Source organism: Condylostylus longicornis, unplaced genomic scaffold (genome assembly GCF_029603195.1).
Source record: "Condylostylus longicornis isolate FDR11 unplaced genomic scaffold, ASM2960319v2 ptg000048l, whole genome shotgun sequence".
Classification (NCBI taxonomy): domain Eukaryota; kingdom Metazoa; phylum Arthropoda; class Insecta; order Diptera; family Dolichopodidae; genus Condylostylus; species Condylostylus longicornis.
In genome coordinates, this window is record NW_026578017.1 from 9,482,547 (window position 1) to 9,504,387 (window position 21,841).

General features: G+C 25.0%; 1 protein-coding gene across 1 annotated transcript in view; it reads left to right on the plus strand.

Annotated features, from left to right (window-relative positions):
* Positions 1-21,841, plus strand: part of LOC129610845 (uncharacterized protein DDB_G0283357) — a 255,592-nt gene that overhangs the window by 153,135 nt on the left and 80,616 nt on the right. The window contains exon 7 of the mRNA XM_055523599.1: positions 12,896-13,040. Within this exon, the coding sequence (XP_055379574.1) occupies positions 12,896-13,040 (145 nt within the window). The remainder of the gene's footprint in view (positions 1-12,895; positions 13,041-21,841) is intronic.

The window sequence follows — 21,841 nt, forward strand, 5'->3', positions numbered from 1 at the left end:
ATTTTGTTTAAATAAAAACTTTTTTTTCTAGCTTTGTGTTGTTTATGGGAATATATTACGGTATTTTATAATAAAATTACGGTAATGGTCAATAAGTATTGAAATATAAACTGTATGTAGATATTAGGACATTTTTTGCAGTAAAATAATAACTGTTATGATTCTATTTTGAAACAGAATTAAATTTTTGGAGCTTGAAGCTAATTAGATTGTTTTCAAGAAGTAAGACTAAGTGTGGTTTTAAAGTTCAGTATGTCATAATTATTTAATTACGTGCTTAGAATCCAATGATTTACCAACAAGTTTTAGAAACAACATTTTGGATAATTTTCAGTGTTTTTTAATACTTTTGTACCTTGCAAGCATGTTGTTATTTTATAGCAGTTTTTACTACTCGTCACTAGTATATGAAGGTATAACCCAAAAGGCTTAATTTGTGAACAACATATTTTTCAAATTCTTATCTAAAACTCCTAAGCTATACTCTACGATAAAATTAGTTTGATCTCTCATATATTTGCTGGGTCCATAGAGTGAGACATTGACATAATCGTGCATTTAAATCTTCGTAAGTAAGAAAATATTATTCTACAATAGACATCTATTGCAACAGATTTAGTCTTTGCAATAACATTATAATATAGAATAACATTATAACTGTAACAGTTAACTGTCTTTATAGAATAACATTATAATAATTAAAGTTTTTAACAAGAAGTTTACTTTTGGTGATTTAATATGGCAGATTTCAAAAGTTTTGCTAGCCTAGAAACCTGACTTGCGTCTTTTAAATTTTTCAATACTACTTTTTGGCTTAGCTCTCACTTTTCGCGAAATAAATAAAAACGTAATAAGAAAATCCTTGCAAATTACTGAATTAACAAGAAAATTTAATGAAGCAATGGGTTTTCTGTTTAAAAACTATTTTACAACAATAAGGAATATTATCCTACTTCACATGACGGAAAAACTTTATAACAAAATTAAAAATTAATTCAGAAATAAGAATTTGCAATTTTATGCTTTTTGATCAAAACTACTGTATTAAGAAGTTTGATGGACTAGTCAATACCTAACGCCCACACCTTGGTGATGGTGATTTAAGAAACTTTGTTTATTATTATTAGACCGTTAATTAATAATTATTTAATACGAGTAATATTCTTGAAAGGAACTTGTTATTAAAGTCGAAAACTCTAATTAAAACCTAAAAAAGCTACAGCTTGCAGTGCTCTTTAAATTGTGTTATTTCCGATATTTCGATTTAGTTTGCTTTACTCTTGCTCTATAGTTTCCTTTTGTATAGAGAAGCGACCATCTCTTTTAGATTCATTTGAAAGGTTGCAGACAAAATGTGGTAAAATTAAATTTCAAATAAATTTTGTTGTTTTCTCTGACGCATTCTCTTATTCTCTGCAATCACTCCGTTTCAGACGAAATTCTATAAATGATGTCTTATGTTCATTGAAATATAAATATCATAGGTCTTAATATAAAATTATGAACTTTTATAATATAAGATGATTGAGATCAAGTGTGAGAGTGAATAACAAAATCTTCTTCTTAAGAATAGAAGAAACAAGGGGGATTTACATTAACATTTCCAGTTTCTTTATAAAAAAAAAATTTTATTTTTATTTAAAATTCCTTTGAAAATTATTGAAATTATAAGAGTAATAATGGAATAGAATTTGTTTTTGAAAGAGTGTTAAAGTCCTAAAAATGAATAGACTTCCTCTTTATATTTATGTTTTTTTCCTTTTTTTTTGCGCAACATTTTCTAAAAATAACATTAGAAATTCTAGGAAAATGAAGAATTTATTCATATGCAAATTTATTCATAACTTGAAAATGAATAATAATCTTTATTTTATTCACTTTTTTTTTTGAAATTCATATATAGAAAATGAAGTAAAGGAAAAATTTTTTTATTATTTATTTGGTATGCCAGCTACTTGAAATTGATGATTTGGATTTCTGACTAATTTTAAAGTCTTTCAAATAAATTTTCTAGTGTATATGATAAAGTAAGAGATTTTTCCTGTTTCTTTACACTTTTAAATGCAAAAGGCAAAATAAAATAATATTGAAAAAAAACTGCAACAAATTCTGAATGGAAAATGGAAAATCAATTTAACCGACTTTCTTTGATCTTTTAAAAAAATAAGAAAAAAAAAAACGTATAAGAAATGGAATTTTTTTTTTTATAAAAAGAAAATCGAAATTTAAATATTAAAATAACCAAATACAAGAGAGTTTTTAAAAGCGACTCGGTAATAAAAGAATAAAAATCTTGGCTATATTGTGTACATAAAAGGAAGCATAACATTAATATAAGCAGAAAAAATGAACTCCTTAAGGAAAAATACGAAGATATTAAACTAGAATTCAGTAGATATTGTCGAAAAGCAAAAAAAAAAAAAAGTAAAAACGAATTCAAGGAAATAGAGAGTAAGAAATAAGAAAAAAAAGAAAGTGACTCCATTTTTTATAAACCCATATGTACCTATATTATTAGTTGAAAGGATAAAGAAATAAAGCAATGAATGTAATACAAAATGCCCGATACGTACGATATTAAGCGGGGGAATATGCATAAGTAAGTACGTGTGTACAACACGATATTAAAAAATAAGTAAACTACAGGAAAGAATGAAAAAATAACTGAGAAACTTTTATATATTTTTTTATTTTTTGTATTATTTTAAGAGAAAATAAAGGATGTTGAAAATGCATATTAAATTCAGGATATGCAAGTTTTCCTTACTAAGATATTTGTTTTTTTTCTTATAGAAAATTTTCAATAAAATTTGCATAAAAATTTCCTTATTAAATTTTTATTCTCTTTGGTTGTCTATAAATTTTTACACAAATCAATTTATCATAGTTGTATGTAAGCCTAAAGTCTTGAATAGCCTGTCGGATCTGTGTTTATAAAAGCAGTATAAATCTTGTAAATTTAAATGTGCACCATTAAAATTGTGATTAATATAAAATTTTTTATTGTATCGTATAAAATTTCTAAATCTAGTAGGCTTTAAAAAAATTTTATTTTTGTCTCAGTTTTAAACAGGTGATTTTGTTTTTCAATCAGAACTATTATTATGCCCTTTGACTATCGCTATCAGATAGATTCTACCCAAAACCTATAAATCTTTTTTGTTGTATTTTGTGATTATATAAGCCATACAAAAATTCTTTTATTTATAACGTATATGCCTCATACATACTACAAATTTTTTATAGAAATTCGATCCAAAAATCTTGTCACCAAAAAGGGCCAAAAAATGTTGTTTTTTTCTATTTTCGGGCAGTTGCTAAACCGAGTGTTCAACTATGGGACAAAAAATCTATCTAAATCACCACCAAGTTATTTATAATATCATAGAAGCATTGCTTGCAGCTTTATTAATTTCATGAAATATTTTATAGACAAGTTTTCTTGTTATCGCACACGTAACAAATTTATTGCATCTATAACATATTGGGCTACCAGACTAAAAACCAATTTATAAACTATGTAATATAAAGTCGTCGGTAGAATCAAAAGATTTAAAGTTGGAAAAACCAAGAAAATTCTATTGTTTATTTTAATATTTTCGAAAATATGTTCGATTCCCATTTTTCTAACTGCCGTGTGGTTGCAATTTGCTTTTTAGAGAATTTCTTTTTTTTTTATTTCAACTTATTTAAATATCACCTCTATGGAAATTTTATTTTTCATTGAGTTTAAAATATTTCAACTTTGTTTTTATTTCCTCTTCATCTTTTTTTTTTTCAATATAAATATTTTAAGGATATTGCGATACACACATACACGTATAAACGATAACAAGTTTCGATACAATTTTTCCATCACTATTTTCCTTTCTTTTGCTCGTATGTTTACTTTTAGTGGTTATTTTTTTTTTCTTTTCTTTTCCAACGTTGTTATTTTAGGAATTCCATTGAGAAGTCTGTTTTTTTTTACTCTCTTGTGTATTCAGACGGTAGTATTTTTTTGTTGTTGTTCTATTTATTTGTTCGTTAGTAGTGGGAAAATGTATTAAGAAGAAAAGGATCATAAGAGTTTTTAGGTTATGTTTGAAACGCTTAACTATGTAAGATTAAAAAAATAAGAAATATTGCATGTCTTTTATAATAAACATTTGAAATGGTGGAATGGGAAGTAAAAAGGGAAATATATCATTTTATACACAAACATATTTACATTATAACATTGTCTAGTATACGAGTATGTAGACTTGGACAGAGCAAATGTTGTAGTCTGCTAATGTTTAATTTGAAATAAATCAATTTTCTTGAGAAAATTTTGTATAATCAAAATTTACGAACAATTCAAACAACTTAAAATTTAATTGTTTAAATAATTTTTGATTTTGAAATGATTTTGAAGAATCAAGTCTTTTGAAAGACGAAAAACAAAATTTTCCTTGAATTTTTCAGATATTGTGTATAAAACTAGTTGCATTAATTAATTAATTTCACATTTTTATGCATTGCAACGCTTGGTTGCAGTCTAACATGGATATTTTTATGCTAATTCATATATCTTACTGAAGGGTAGATAATACTAAGATTAGTACAGACACTCGAAGAGTGCTCTGTAGTATGAACATGTACACATATAAATTTTTGCTTAGTCTAATATTCTGCCCTATTCCTTCATCCACCCGTTGTAGACTTTAAAAAATTGTTTCCATTCTGCCAAAGACGTTTGTTATTTTAGAATCTAGTTAAATTATTTAGCTCTGTGTTTAATTGAGTTTTGCCTTAATAAATTATATGTTAAGGAATTTATAAATATAATGACTACAATAATAAATTTTACAGAAATAATTACAAATTTTAATTGATGAATTTATTTGAAAAATTTTATAAAACATGTTCTACCCTTCAAAAATTTGGTTCGTACACACAAATATCACTAATAATCTACAAGCGTTATTACTTCACAATTAGTGTTATATTTGTTTTCCCCATGTCATATTCCTCTTTACCTGAGTTTCAACACATTTAGTTCTTACAAATGTTAACAGCCTTACATAAATGTATACTACTTTCGCTAAAGATTGTAAGTTAAAATGAACTAAAATTAATGCAGGACCAAAGTGGTTTGCATTGAATTTCAAATTTCAAATTTTAAAATGTACATTATCCTACTTGATGTACTTACTCTTACTGAAATATCAAATTCCTCTTGAAAACAAATGTATAAATTGTTGTTTGCACACACATATGCGTTTTAACTGAATACCATTCAAGTTGGAAATTATGTCAAAAATTCGCATTATAATTATTATGTATAAGTAATATTATAGTTGTCTTATAAACTTAACAACCAAGGTCAGCTTATAATTAATTCTCCAAGGAAACGAGTTTGAACTTATAAAAATTTTAATATTTTCTTCATAAATTGAAATACGTTCATTAGAAATTGTGTACGTATGTATATTTTATTACACAGATACAAACGAAAGTGAATGCATAAACTAAAGCATATCCTAAAAACTTTATAAAAAATTAAAGGGAAGAAGATTTTATGTATAATATGTAAAATACGGCGAAGTAACCAAAAATATAAGATTGAAGTATTACAAATCAAGGATATAAATAAAAAAAATATAAGGATATACTAAACAGCAAAAAAAAAAAAATAAATATAATTTTCAAGAAATCTACTTTGACGAAAAAAAGAGGTAGAAATGCAGTCGCTCATGTTTAAGGTTTATAAAAAAGGACATTTTGATTTTAACAATTTGACCCTAGAACCTATACATGTATAATATATTTGTAATGGTTGCAAGTGTGAAAATCATAATTCTACCACCATTTATTGCATACTTTTAGGGCAACTTTAAAGCAAAAAATTTTTAAAGAAATTGTGATAGAAAGAAGTTTTGCTCAACTAAAAATCATGTAGAATTATAAAAAAATATTTTCGTATGACTTTGGAAAATAGGAGATGCAATGCGCCGCATTTTTAAATCAAAAAATCATTACAAATAAAGCGATACTTAGAAATATAGCGATACTTAAAACGTTTCTTTTGTAGTCGAACAAATTTTTTCAGTAAAATCTTTTTACAGAGTCTTAGATTTCGATTGCTAGATCTTTAGTTTAATAAGCAAATATTTTTGAAAGTTTCTCAAAGATTTTGAAAAAATAAAAAAATATATTAAAAATAACATAAATGCAGAAAAAATACAAACGCAACGGCGAATAATAAAAAGGAGTAAAAAAAGCGAAAAATCAAAAAAAAAGAAAAAAAAAATATAAATATAACGTATGACGCTCATATCCTTTTAAATTCTCAACCATATCTTAACTTGTGATTTAATATCCATATTATGATTTTCTTTTGAATTTCTTCTTATTCGTTTTCCTTTGAAGGATAACTGTATAACGAAATAAGACGGTGAACGTTAGTATTAATATGAAAATTATTCTTTGCCATATAATATCCTTTATTTTTTCTTTTTTTTTTCTGTTCTTCATATACGTATATCCTTGCGTGACGTATTATCATAAATTTTATTCTTTCACATGTAGTTTTTCTTTATTTTCCCATTTTTTTTTGCTTTAAGTATAATATAGTTAAGCTTCACTTAGCTGGGAGGATTGTGCATGCGTTTTAGAGATTTTTATGAAAAAGATGAAGGCAAGAAATTTAAATTTTAAAAATATGTAAAATTTTTTAGTACTTTTAATATGTTAAAAGAAACAATTTAATTTTAAAGAATGTTATTTTTAATGTTTTTAACAAGGTTTTTTTCTTACAAGCAGACATTTTTTTACAAATTTTTTTCTTAAAATTTTCATTTACTAAACTGTTAAAAAACTGTTTTAAATTTAGAGAAATTTGTATTTTAATTCTTACTAAATGCAGAAAATTTCTTTGGAAATTATTGAAATGATGATTATTAATTGCAAAATTCTAAAGTGTATTCATTTTAAAATTTTAAATGCAAAATTCTGTTATACATATACAAATATAGCAAGAATATGGGATAATTTTTTGCATGAAATTATTTTAACTATTTAAAAAGTATAAATTATTTTAAATATTTTTAACTGAAAACTTTTACAGTATGTTGAAACTGAAAACTGATTTTAAAAATTTTTCATTTAATTTTCTGCAATAAACTTTTCAATTTACACAAATATTTTACTGAGCAAATTTGTATAGTGCATCTAGAAATTATGCAATATTAATGTCAAATAGTAAAGTATTATTTTGTAAAGTTTTCAAATTTTTAAAAAAAAAATGAAAAATGAAAATAAAAAGAGAGAATAAGCTAAAATAGTAGTCCTTAAAATTTTTTATAAAGCAAATAATAAATATTTTCAATATTGAAATTTTATGCAAATCAAATATACGCAGTGTACATCGAATATACATGCACAAAAGTACCCAGCATCTAAGGCTCGATGGTATTCCTAAAAAAAGGTGATAGAACGCGCCCGACGAACACAAAACACCATGAGACATTTGTCTTTATATGTTCTCCTTCCCGAGCTATGAAGCCTCATTAGTAGGTTTTTTGAAAACCGCTCAATTCTCATGTTTTTATTCATAATTCACGAAATACAAAGCCAGTTTGGTTTACTTGTTTTAAAGTTCATGGAATCCCCCAGCAAACAGTGTATAATTCTTGTAACAGACTACTCCGGTTTCAGAGATAGTAAGTGAGAATCCAAAGTTTTCAAAAAACCAATTATACTCCAATAAATATTTCTTTAATTAACATTTACTCATAATTACACCTTACCAACCTATCGTGTTTATTTACCACAGTCGGGAGGTGATGTCTCCTTTTTAGCACTTAATTACGATATAACATGATTATTTACGATATACAGTTGAGTATTTAGAGAACAAAAGCAAACATTTTTAAGCTTTATTGGGCTAACATGATGTATAATATTTTTCACCCTCATTTCACAAATATTTCGAAAAAAATTCAGGAATATCGTACTTACGACAGAAATATAAAAAATACAATGTGAAATAAGATTTCTTACAATAAGTTTATTATATATCATAATCGAAATTATGATGAATTGAAAAGATAATTTGAACACACAATTCCTGGCTAACGAACCCAGAAAAACACTTTTTTACTTAAGAAAATTTAAATTTTTCTAATGCAAAATCAAGATCCATTCTGTAATATAAAATTCTCTACTATATTTTTTCTATTTTTAGGTTACAGTGTCGTATTGCAAAAGTCTTTATTTTTATGTTGCTATACCAAATTATTATTGCTAGAATTGTATTTTATACTCTAATTAACAAGCTCCCGAATATAAATTTTTTAACGCAGTATTGTTCTTGCAATTAATATTATTGTAAAGCATGATTGATGCGTCTCCACCCTTAGCCTATAGGGCACACTTACACAAATTAGGCTCGTTGTTGTAATTATTGGTGATATCTATTTTTGGTGGCAAACCATTCTTATATTAACAATAACTCTATATATTGATCTACATATATGCAGATATAGCAAAAATCAAAAAGTATCTACACTAAATTTGATAGAATCAAAATTCCGCAGAAAAGTTACCTTGTTATACTAATCCTTATCATTTAATATAATCATATACTTACTTGTATGGAAAGGATTAATTTAGAAATGTGTTTACTTATATGATTAACATTTGTACGAAAAAATCTTGATTTTCTGATAAGCAGAATGAATTCCTCTAAAACCGTAAAATTTCAATATCAAATTTCATTCAACTTCACATTTTAATAATTTTAAACTCTCATGTCAAATTTTTTTAGCGAAAAGGTTAACATTTTCAAAATTTTTTCTTGTTTCTTTTTTTTAATAAGCAGAAAACATTGTATATAGGTACTTTTTTGTAAATATACAAAACATACTTAATAAAAAAAATGTCATTAATTTTTTCAGTTACACCTTCAGTTATTAAAAATTCTAAAACCTCATCAAATTACAATCTTAACATTATATACGCAAAACAGAAAAAAAACAGTACACTTAATAAATTTCATTAAAAAAAATTGTGTGTTTTTTATCCTTGAACTTGAAATTAAGTTTAATGAATCTTAAGTTTCATTATATTTTTTTTTTATTATTTTCTTTTAAATTAATTATTTATCTACCTGCTTTATATACTATCACATGTATATATCTGTGTAAATATAAGTAATATATAATTTTGTAATATAACAAGCCTTCATCTAATGACTTGTAATCTGTTTATTTCCTTTAGAACATCTATAAATAGCACTTTAATATTATTTTATTCCCCTACTATATGACATTTATACACATATGAAATTAATCCTCTAAATTATATTTTTCATGTTTTATACAGATTGTATGTTCGTACATACATATATACATGCATGTTATACATATAGCGTGTTAGTATTAGTTAGATATATATGTTTTATTTTGAACCACTCTGTATAACCTCTAATCTGTGACATTTTCCTTAATTTTATTTTATTTATATTTTTTTTCTGTTATTAGTGTTATAGCGAAGTTTAACTTGTTTGGATGTATATACGACACATATATGATTACAAGTGCTATCATATATCTTTTAATTTTATATGTAGAATGAAACATATACATACACATTCATTCTTATAGGTGTAAAGTCATAATTCTTTTTCTCTATTTTTTAATATCAAAAGTTTATTCTCTTTTCTAAAAGTATCTTTTCTAAACCAATTTTCCATTCTGGTAATCATTTCACTGTCATTTTTGTTACCTTCTTAATTAAAGTTATAAAAAACTTTTAATTTTTCATAACAGGTGACACACAAAAATACTTTATGACACTTGGAAATATAAACACAACAGAAAGAAAAGAAGAAACAAAAAATAAAATAATAAAAATTTTCCTGTTTCGGAAAAATTAAATAAAATGTGAGTGAAATGGAAAAAAAAATAGGGAAAATATCAAAAATATTGCAAATAAAAAATTACTACACACTTATGAAATAGAAGTCGTATAAAATAGTGAATAAAATGAAAAAATAAAGGAAGGATTTTTCGTTTTTTTTTTAACTTTTTGTTATATGGTGTCATTTAGATTTATAAATTGAGTAAAAAATTTTATTGTAGGTGCGCGAGTATGCGTTTTTTATTATTTTACTTTTTGTGATCAATTTGCGATCGCATATAAAATTTTACTTCTTTATTTTAGTGCGTTCTTTTCACAAGTTGTTTGTAATAAAATTCACTTATAAAGGAGAAAAGGTTAATTTTTCCCCATAGAAATGTGAAGTCCATGTACCAGAACATAAAATTCTACAATTACTTCCCTCAACCACTTCTTTGTATCGTCGACGTATAGTCGGAAGTACATAATTTGTCTAGATCTAGAGTATTATACACCCTTAAATGGAACGCCATACGACTCTTGTGTGTATATCCGTTTAAGTTCTAGTGAAATTGCAATTCGAAATGCGATTAATGTATAAAACATTATTCACCGGAAATAATTTCTTACAATTATTTGAAAAGAATTTGAAAAAATTTATCAAAATAAAATGACAGAAAATGGCATGAGTTTGTATGATTTTAATGAATGACATTAGATAATTTTATACTGTCATTCCAAATGTGAAAATGTCAACGGGACGAACATTTATTTTACTATCTTTGTAGAGTAGAAAAGTATACGATGATTATTTATATGTAAGAAATGCTATTTGTCTTAATAATAGTTACCTTTTGTCACAAAAATTTTATATTTTCGGAGACCTCATAAATAATTAAACATTCAGAATTTTTTGTATTTTACATTAGGTGCATGGAATTGTTAAGGTTCTTAATAATGTTCATTATTTGCTTTCAATACTTGCCATAAAATGGAATTTTTAGTTGCTTCACTTTTGCAATAAATTATTAATAATACAGTAATGAATATTATATTATTTAATCTTATTTATTTATGAATATATGCCAATTGTTCGAATAAAAGAATGAAAAATACTTCCCCTGAAAGGATATAAAGGGCAAATATTGCTATAATATTGTTACAAGAATATTATAAACTAATTTATAACAAACAAATAATTTAAATTACATTGTTTTGAAAACTTGGGACTTGTTGTTCTTCAAAACATATTTGATTTTGGTTAGACTTCGTTATCTATAAAAATTATCTAATATCTAATAAAAATTATAATTGAAGCGGTAAGTGGACAAAGGGGTTAATTTACATTTTCATTTTAACACTTTTTTTCATTAACAAATTGTAAAAATATTAATTTTCTTGTTACTTAACTTCTATGTGCACTGTCAATCTCGTCTTCTATTAAGTTTCTAGTTATAACAGTAATCACAGTTGAAAGTATATGAAATTTAATGATTTTCCATCCGAGCTGCTCGATTTACGTCAAAATGTTAGTTAAACCCTTTTTTACACTTACCTCTTTAATTGTTAGTAAAAGAAATTCCTTTATTTTGACACATTGTTAAAATAAAGATGGGCCAAAGCTGTGGTCTGTAAAAAAGCACTTCTCGTTTAAACAAGTGAAAATACTGCTTTCAAAAACAATCAATTATACTATCAAAGATTGCATACATCATAATATTTCAAAGATTGCATACATTTAGGATGAAACAAAACAGAAATTGAAAGAGGTGGTAATATAATGCTCGAATCCAAGGGTTAATTGCGTGAGTTAAGAAAAATAATTATATTTTTTTAATGACATACCATTCACCGTTAGCTTTTTGCATTTATAGAAATTTGGAAAAGCTTGCAATTTCAGAAAAATAAGGTACAGAGAATTTGAATTTTGCAAATTTCGAGATGCGATAGCCCGAGAGGGAGTGTAGGCCAAAAAATTTCTTGTAACGAAATATATTATTTGCCATTTTTTAATAGCTGATTGCTACAACTTCTATATTTCTATAAGTTTTAAAACTTACGGTTTAAAACACTTTCAAAGAATTTTACAAACTTTTTCAACGAAATTTACAAATGAATCTCATAAAATAACATTTTCTGGAGCTTGAAGCTGGGTATACGTGTGACAAATGAAAAAATAACAAAAGTTTCAGTTGAAAATCTTCTTAATTTTTTTGATCTTGACTTCTCCAATTTTTCGGATAATAGCTAAATAAGATTAGTCTGTATACCGTTAATTATTTTAAATCTCTTTTTGTGATTCTGGAATGGTGCCTTTAAACTGTTATTTTTATTCACCATTACTGTAAAACTCTACCCAGAGTACTTTATTTTAAAAAATTTTGTTGCTTTTTTTTCTTATTTTATGTTTTATAAGTGTCAAATTGAATTTTCATTTAACTAAGTAAAATTTATTCAAACATACCTTTTTTTCTTGTTTTATTTTGTCCTTTTTTGTACTTTACTTTTATACTCCCAACTCACTATAGACATTATTCATTAAAACTTATATAATAAAATACTTTTTTTATAATACCCAAGTATCGTCAGTGTGGCGTTGTTATAACTGTTTTATAACGATTATTATTTTTTTTTTTCTTTTAGAAGAAAAACCAACGACGTGTTTAGTTAATAATTTTCTCGTGACATAAAACTGTTATGACAATGAAACACTTTTGTTTTTTGCTCATTTTTGTTTTGTGGTTTTTATTTTAATTTTAATACATATGTATGTACACGCATTCAATTACGTACAGACAGAACATAATAATATTATATAGGTAGTTAAAATATACATTTTAACTTTTATAACACGACATGTAAGTACTTATCTGACTTAACTGTAAAATCCCCATATAAGTCTACTTTTATATTTATTATACAAACATAAATGTGTGTAACATGCATACAACCTATAGTACATGTTATATGCATAAAGAAAAGAATAATGAGAACAAATTCTAACTGTAATTGAACTTATTTAATTTAACAGGTTTGACTGTGGGTCTGGAGTTGGTAGTGTACGTTCAAAAGAGATTGTTGAATTGAATCAATGGAACACCGTTATAATTTATCGTCATCGTTGGGATGCCTGGCTGATGCTTAATCACGGTCAACGTGTTCAGGGGCGTTCAAAGGTAAGTGAATTAAAAATTAATAATAATAATAAGAGAAAAAAATAAAGAGAAGACTAAAAGTAAAACAAATACTACTTGTATAAAATAATAATAACAGAGTTGAAAAGTTTTGTTTTTTTTTGATTTTTTCATTTTTGTATGAAAGGATATTTGAAAGAAAAATGAAAAAAATATTAGATACTGTTCCTTCATTCATATATAAAATAGAAGGGGTGGAGCATGTTCTGTATATTCGATATTAAATATCTTTTTTCTTGTTTTATTTTTATTTGTCGTACACATAAGAGACATGAAAATGTGAAAAGAGTGTTGATTCAATTAAGCAACAGCATTGTCATTTGATTAAATTAATGTTTATGAAACTTATTTTCTAAGTAATTATGTAAATTTTTAAATAATTTAAGTGGTATGATAGAAAAAATGGCTGAGGTTGATAACATTTTATACATTTTTATTTTTATATTACAGAAAAAAGGCGAAAATTATTAGGATGTGTCAAATATTTTTTGATTTTTTTTAAATGGTTATTACAATATGATAATGCAAAAATCAGGTATAAGACTAGACTTGGTAATTGCGATTATTTAGATTTCTAATGCAAATTCAGAAACTGTTCTCTGACAATATGATGTTTAAGGTTTATCAACTTTTCTTTCGCTTTATAATACTTTTTATGGTGGTGGAAATCTAATAAAGGTTTTTTTCACAATCACCATCATACATATGCAAATTTATGTACGTAAAAGAGTTGGGCACCGGTTTTTTCTGCGTTTTTTCTAAAATGGATTTATTTATGAGAGAAACTATATGCGGAACACAATGCCTACCAATTATTTTAGTGCATTTTTAAATTGGATGCTGTTTTAATTTTAGTTTTATTTTTATTATTTTTGACCATTAAAGAGTGGGACATAAGCAATGTAGTTTAAATACGAGCTTTATTATATTTTATTCCAAACTGTATAAGAGAACAGAAAAACTCCCATGGAAATAGAAAAAAAGTTTCAGTTAATTTCCTCAATAAAAATATTATTCGCAATTAAATTTTTTATTCCTAATACACTAATTTTAGCTATAATTGTTGAAAAATTAACCCAAAAAACTTATCCTATTTCTAATCTCTATTTTCTAATATTTCTTTTGATTATGAATAAAAAATTATATTGTTTTCTTTTATAAATAAATCTTTTTTTTTTCTTAAGTCAAAATATTTCAATCTAGGAATTTCTATCAGAACATGATTTTTTCTTTTCACTTATATGAATATAACTAGTATGAACAATCGAATTTGAAATAGAGAAATGAATAAATGAATGAAAAAATTAATTTTTTTTTCTTAAATCAGAAAAAGCTTAAACTAATGCCATCAAGTTCAGAGAGTAAATGAACAATAAATTCCAAATTATTTATGGAGTTTAAATTGAAGGTGTGTCGGAATTTATTTGTGTGAAGGAATTTGATCAATATTTTTGGCTGTACTAACTCTACATATTTTTCGATTAAAATTTAAATTTCAAAAAAATTTAAAATTTAAATTTCAAAAAAATCGATTGGTAAATTCCATCTGAAAAATGCATATAAAAAAAAAATTGTAATTTTTAGCGCAGATAACCTTTCTTGTCTTCCAAATGGAAGGGTACTGAATTACAGATATAAATTGAAGAAAAAAGCCACAAAATAATTATTATAATCAAGGTGGCTTTTAAAACTATACTAAATAAAATGAAAATCGTAAAGAATACTCAAAAATTTCACAAAAAAATAAAAAATATTTCAATCGGCATACTTCGAAAACATAAAATATTAAGAATTGTTTTTGTATTTCTTTCCGATTCAAATTTTCGTAAAATATTTTCAGCTTGATAGAAACATATAGCATTGCTTAAACATTTAAGTATAAGTATTACACTGCATTCATAACTTTTTTTACCAAAAATATAGTTATCATTTTCTGATAGGAAACCTTAGTAATAATTTAAGCCCTTAAGTTTTGAAAGTTTGAAAGTTTTTCCACGCAAAAGCGTTTACCTTAAGTTACTTATTTTATTTTCATTTTAAAAATTTTACAAAAATTTTTTTACTGTGTACAATATTTTTATCATAATAGCAATATTTTGGGTTAATTTACTAAATTTTCCCTCTCAAAATAACATTTATTATTTTCCGAATAAATTTCGAATTTTTTTTTACACTTGAATTAATTGCCGTTTATTCAATTTTTTATCATGCTCTTTTTGAACACTATTTTTTCCCATAATTGCATATATTCCGGAGTTTGATTTATTAATTCTGATATTGTTGAATTTTATTGTTCGTTTTTATATAAAAATATATTCCATTTGATTTTTTTATTTTATTTTATTACTAAATTTCTTATTCAGTTCCATAATTACCATTTCAAACGATATTATGTAAATGAGAATTTTAATAAATGTGTAGGATCAAAATTGTTACCCGGACATAGTAAATATGTATGTACAATGTAAATGTATATTATACATGCACACACTTGAATCTTGTAAAATAGGTCCCATATATATGCACAGTATTAGGGGGGGTAATAAAAAATAAATCATTCATGTGAATTTTTTTTTATGTACGTTTGATATGAAAATAATAAAATAATTTAATTCAAATAAATATTTTTAAGGTTACAAATTCTTAATAAACTGATAAAAAAAAAGAAAAAGAAAAATATCTGCAGAAAAACATTTCAAAGTCCTTTAATAATGAGAAAAGGAACTAAGAAAAATAATATAAGAATAAATAACCCAAAAGCGACAAAAGAAAATAAGGAACGAAAGATTTTCGTATTTTTTGTTTATTTTTTTGTTTTTTCTTTTCTTTGTATTTTCGATATGTTATTTGTGTTATTTTTGTTACCATTAGTTCATGGCCTGTTTCAATTAGAATAATGTTATGCTGGTTGAACATTAACCGCCTCAAGCGTATCAATTCTTGTAAAAAAAAATTTTTGTTCTTATTTTTTTATGGAAACTGATAAAATATTGATATAGAGTTTGAAAATTTCAAGTACAGAGCAAGAGTAAGAGAAGAAAAAATCTGAATTTTCTTTTCTTTATATTAAAAATAATGAAGCGATAGTACATGAAAGAAAATTTGTTAAAAAAAAAAGGAAAGAAAATAATAGAAAAAACAAACCCTCAAAAAAAAAAACACACATACACAGATTACAATGTGATAAGAGAGGAGCATAATATAATAGTGAGGATATGGAGAGGAGTTGTTGGAACCGATATGGTTTATGATAAGAATTTAAGTTTAACGGGAAAGCAATAAATCATTGAACTTTAAATCCGCCACTAATCTCTTTTCGAACATCATTTTTATTCTACATAAGTATAGCCTGTTCGTTATTTTTTTTTTGTTTATTTTTTTTATAGAAGAAAATCTTTCGAAATGCCGTAAGGCCTCCAAAAAAATAAAAAGAAAATTATTTCTTTTTTTTTCTTCTAGTTTGCTTTTTTTTGTTTTGTTACTTTTATTGAAGATATCCGTCATCTGGAGCATAAAAATCTTACAATTTTCTCATTTCTTAATACTTTGTTTTGAGACAATTTTTCCAAAAAGAATATTTTATGAAAAAATTTGCTTTTTATTTTAAGTTCACGTGCGTCCAATCAGTCGACGAATTATTAGAAAAGAATTTTTTTTTTTGATATTTTTGAAAAAATATTTTGGTTTTTAACAATTGCTGTAGGCTTCCGAATTGCCGCCGAATTCCGTAACTTTTATGTATTATTAAACTCATTTTCGAAAGTTCAGTTGATTTCTTAATCGATTCGAAATAAACGTAGGTGTCAAAACTGAAAATTAGAAATACAATTTTTAATAAGTATAAAAATTCAAAATAATAATTTGAGTTCTTATCCTTATTCATACCCGATTTAGTAATTTTTTAAGATTTTCGACAAATTCCTGAAAAAATTTTCTGCATAGTTGCTATGGGAAAATGAATGTTGCTTAAAGTTTTTAGAATATCGAAATTTTCCAGGAATATTACAAAGAACTTTAGAAGAAATTTGTTTTGTACTCCTAAAATGATTGGGGACACATTCGATTGCAGCAAATTTTAAATTTGGCTAAAATTTGGGTTTGCCTCTTGCGTTTTTCTATGCAAAATTTGTAATTTGTAATATTCTCACGTTCATTCTGTATTAGATTATTTTTATTATTTTTTATAAGCCTATAATTTTTTACTAACTTCAATCAATGTTTTTTCGTCAAAATCAATGTTTTTTGTCATTTACTTAATGGTTCATTTACTTCTATATTAGAAAATGGCGATTTTTTTCGCTTCTTATTCCTTTTAATGTTTAAAAACGTATCGATATTTTATGTGCACTCTTCATTTTTAAAAATTTTGTCATATTGCTACAGCACTTGTGTATCCAAACTTATAATGAAAAAATGCTGAATTAATAAAGATCAAATTTTTGAAGGGTAATAGTTTTCTTACCACGTTTCTTTCAAACTTTTACTTAACTTTGAATAAAAACAAATAAATTACATGATTGTGTTGACTGGTTTTGCTTTACATGTTTTTTCTTTAATGGTTTTCTTTACAAATACGAAAATATGAAAAGGAAATCAATTTTTATTTCCTTTCCAGGTTTATTCCCCACTACTGTCAATCATTGACAAAAAAAATATTAAAAGAAAAAACAAAATTTTATTTAAATTTCTAAGGAAAATGGCAGAAATTGTGAGAATCTTCTTACAATCGTGTTCATTCTGTATAAATTGAAGCAGCAAAAAGCAAAAAAAAAAATATTTTTATAAAAATAATTCTTCCAAGGATGAATAGAAAAAAAAATTATTCACAATCAATTTCGAATGCTGATGCAATGCGATTTAATTAGTTCTTCCGGTATAGCAAAAGCTTACAATATTAATGAGTTTTTGGCTCTTTAAAAGAGTTGCACCTTAATTTTCCGTTTTAGAATATTGTTTACACAATAGTAAGTGGTGAAAAAAAGTTTTTCTGTTATATGATTTTTATCTAAAGAAGAAATTTTCGGTTACGTTTCTTAGTTTATTAAAAGTTCAGTAAAGCTATTTGACGAAATATTTGACCGAAAATTCAAAATTTATTAAATTTTAAAGCCGTCCAATATGAACAAGAAAGGAGGAACCAGTTAAAGACGAAAAAGCACTGGTTGCACTCAATCAAAAGTAACAAGGAGAAGCAATCATTTTGAAAGTACAATTTTCCTTTTTTATTTGCCTTTCTTATTATAAGCTTTCAAAAAAGAGGTCTTTCTCGGCTTATAATTTGAGAATGAGGGGAGATAAGCGCAAATTTTTCTATAAATTTTTTAATTAAGATCTACTTTTTAATGAAATTTCAACTGTTTGTTCTAAATCCATGCAAACAAACGGACAAGGCGACGGTTGGGTGAAAAGATTGAAGAGTGAAAATAGACAAATTTTTTCAAATATTTTTTTGGAAATGTTCTTAAAATTAACGAAAATTTATTAAGCAATATGTGAGCAACACGTATGTGCATTACATAGAATTTTTGCGTAAAACAATATTTTCAAATAATGCCTATATAATGTAAAACTAGTGACTTATGCTTATTATTATGTTTATAATATTTAGGGTTATCGAAAAATTAGGTAATTACCCCATAATGATCTGCATATCTAAATGTTCCAAACAATTTTCAATCCAAACAATTTATTTTCGTCAAGTTGTTAAAAATTTTCCTAATCATTGAAGTTTAAAATAAATTAATGTGGCTTTGAAACAGCAGCCACTAACCTATAAATTTATCGTAATATTTTTACGATATTATTAGTCAAAATTAACTATTTTAATCTTTAAGCTATTATAAACGGTTTAATTGTTTATTCCATAATAAAATTTTATTGGTTATCCCTTTTTTCACTAAGTTTGTTATAAATATTAATTCTTTCTTCAAATATTTTATGTTTTCATATTATAAAAGAAGATTGAAATTTTCTAAACCCATAATTGTAATTATAAAATTTCACGAAAAATTTTATAATTTATTGAAAATCTAAAAATATTTTTCAGTTTTCAAGTTAGAAATTTGTAAGAATATTTTTAAGAGAAGAAAGGCCAAACTGAAACGTGATCTTATGCCACCAATGCTTTACTGAAATTTATGCTGAATTTCTTAAATTTGAAAATTTTTTTATTCTTCTATCAATTAAATTTAATTAGAAAAAATTAAATATAAATCTTGAACGTGCTGTTTAAACATTTGTTTTCCTTGTTTTTTCAGGATTTAAACTTACACTAATTATTATTTGAATTTCCAATAAAATTGAAAATAGTTTTCTTTCTAATGAAGGAAAACAAAAGTTACCTACGTAATTTGATTGATTTTCTCTTTTCTTTTCAACTATAATTTTCTCCATTTCAATATTTTTTCTTTTTATCTTTGTATACCTTCATTTTCCCAAACCTTAGTTAAAATTTAATTCTGTTTTCATAATGGTTGTTTGTTTTTTGTCTTTATTTGGGATTACCATCGTTGTTTTTTTTGGTAAAACCATCGTATATCAGTGCTATACAAATCCAAAGTAATTTCAACCACAATGCTGACTTGTACTTATTTTTTACTTCACTGCAGATAAAAAAAAAATTATACCAAAGTAGCAATGGAAAATAGCAGGGAAAATATTTACCAAAAAAATTAATTTTTATTATTTTCGTTCTTTTTTTTTTCATCTCTCATTTCAAATCTCTTATTTTAGTTTTTTTTTTTATTTTATTTTATTTCTTTCCACATTAATGTACATTTAGTCCTTTTCTATTTTACATAACGGTAATTAGATACTCTTCATTAATTTTAAATCAAGACCAAACCGCAAGCAATATGATGTTGAAACCTTGATATAGAAAGGGGGACTAGATTTTAGAATAAAATAAAAAAAAAATGGAAAGAAAAAATAGGAAATAATTTTTTATGTTAAAAATGTTAACTCTTTAAACGGTCATACATAACGGATGTTGTACATTCGGTATGTTTGTGTGTAAATGTACTAGTAATTTTACATCTCTTTCTACATTTTTGTATATCAACTCTAATATCCTTATAAAAAACTTTGCTTTTGAATTCTTTTAAGGAAAAAAAGAGGAAACAGTACCAAAAAAAACACCGAACAAATTAAGCAAGGGAAATTTTAAGTCCGTATTTCGAAAGAATTTCAAACAATGAAAAAAAAAATAAGAAAAAAAAATAATATGTTGAGCCGAGCGGTAAAATCAAATTGGCCACTACTTTAGCCACACAATTTTGTAAAATTTTTATTTGTTTTTAAACTTTTTTTTTCCTTCTTCTTTTTTATTAATGTCACTTCTTCTTCATGAATTTATCGAGCAAGAAAAAAAATAATAATAATGAAAAAAAATTTTTTTCATTGTTTTTTTCTTTAGACGGCATTTTAATTTTTTTTTTTTGTTTTTTTCATCCTAATTTTACCATTGGTAATTTTTTTTTGTCTTTCAGAAAATAAAAATTAAGTTCTTAAAGGATATATTAAAATAGGTAGGGAATGAGAAAGTTTAAATAGTTTAAAGGTCTCTGAAAGTTGGGTATTTTAAGGATAAGGAGTGCTTGTTATTAGGAAGTAATTAGAAAATTCATACCATAAAAATTATACCAATAGAAGTTCAACAGTTTTTTTGTTTTTGTATCCGTACGAACGTATGATCGCAGTTAAGATTTTATGAGCACTTGTGATAGCTACCATACAACTCCAAAAGTTATTTTGTCATGTCTCAGAAATTATTGAGCGCATTGTTTTGAAAATTTGCGCAAACAAATATATTATTGGGGCGATTATGTTTGAATAAAGCCGCTGTAATTTCTCGACTACTTGTTGTAGCTATTATACAACTTGATAACCTGTTTGTTCATAGCTTAGAAACTATTAAAGCTACAAAGATGAAATGTCGAATGTTCCCATCATTTTCAAGAAATACTCTTTTAAATTGTATGGGTTTAAATTGCAACTTCCATGTATATACAAAGCAGTACTAGGCATATATAAAACAAGAAGTTATATGCAACTGCATATCAATTAATTCTGACTTTTTAAATCATTTATTCGTACAGATATCACAACGCTGACACGGTCAAATCTATATCTCGTTTTTACTAGAAATTATTATGATAGTAATTAAAAGGTGGAGTTTTCAGAAAGAAAGCTTAGTAATGGAATTAGAACATATCGTTTTGGTTGAACTTCAAGTAACTTTTAGATATTTTTGGATCACTGAAATTTAAAAAATTAATTAAATTTGATTAAAAAGTTATAGGCTTAATTTTGGCCTATATTTTAATGAAATAATTGTTAGGGACTTTTTTGTAAGTTTTTGTTTTTAGTGTAAAGCAAAACTATGTTAAATGTAAAGAAGTCGCATGGAATTAACTGGTGTATTATTTTAAAATAATTTTAGAATTAACGATAGAATTTTGGTCAGGGTGATAGTAAAGTGAAATATCTAAAATAAATTATATAACACTACACTTGCAAATTACGAAAATAAAAAGAAAACGGCAATTTAAATATTTTTCGATTACATATTTCTAAAATGGTCCTCGGAACCTATCAAAAATTACAAAGTATGGTGTATGAACTCTCTTTGTAATATTCCTGTGTCTATCTGCTTGCCCACTAAGGTATTGTCACTTTCACACACACAAATATATATTAAAAATAGGATAAATAACTTGAAAAAAAAAAATAGAACAAAAAAAAAGGATTAAAAAAGAATTAAGTAGAAATGAAAATAAAAAGGT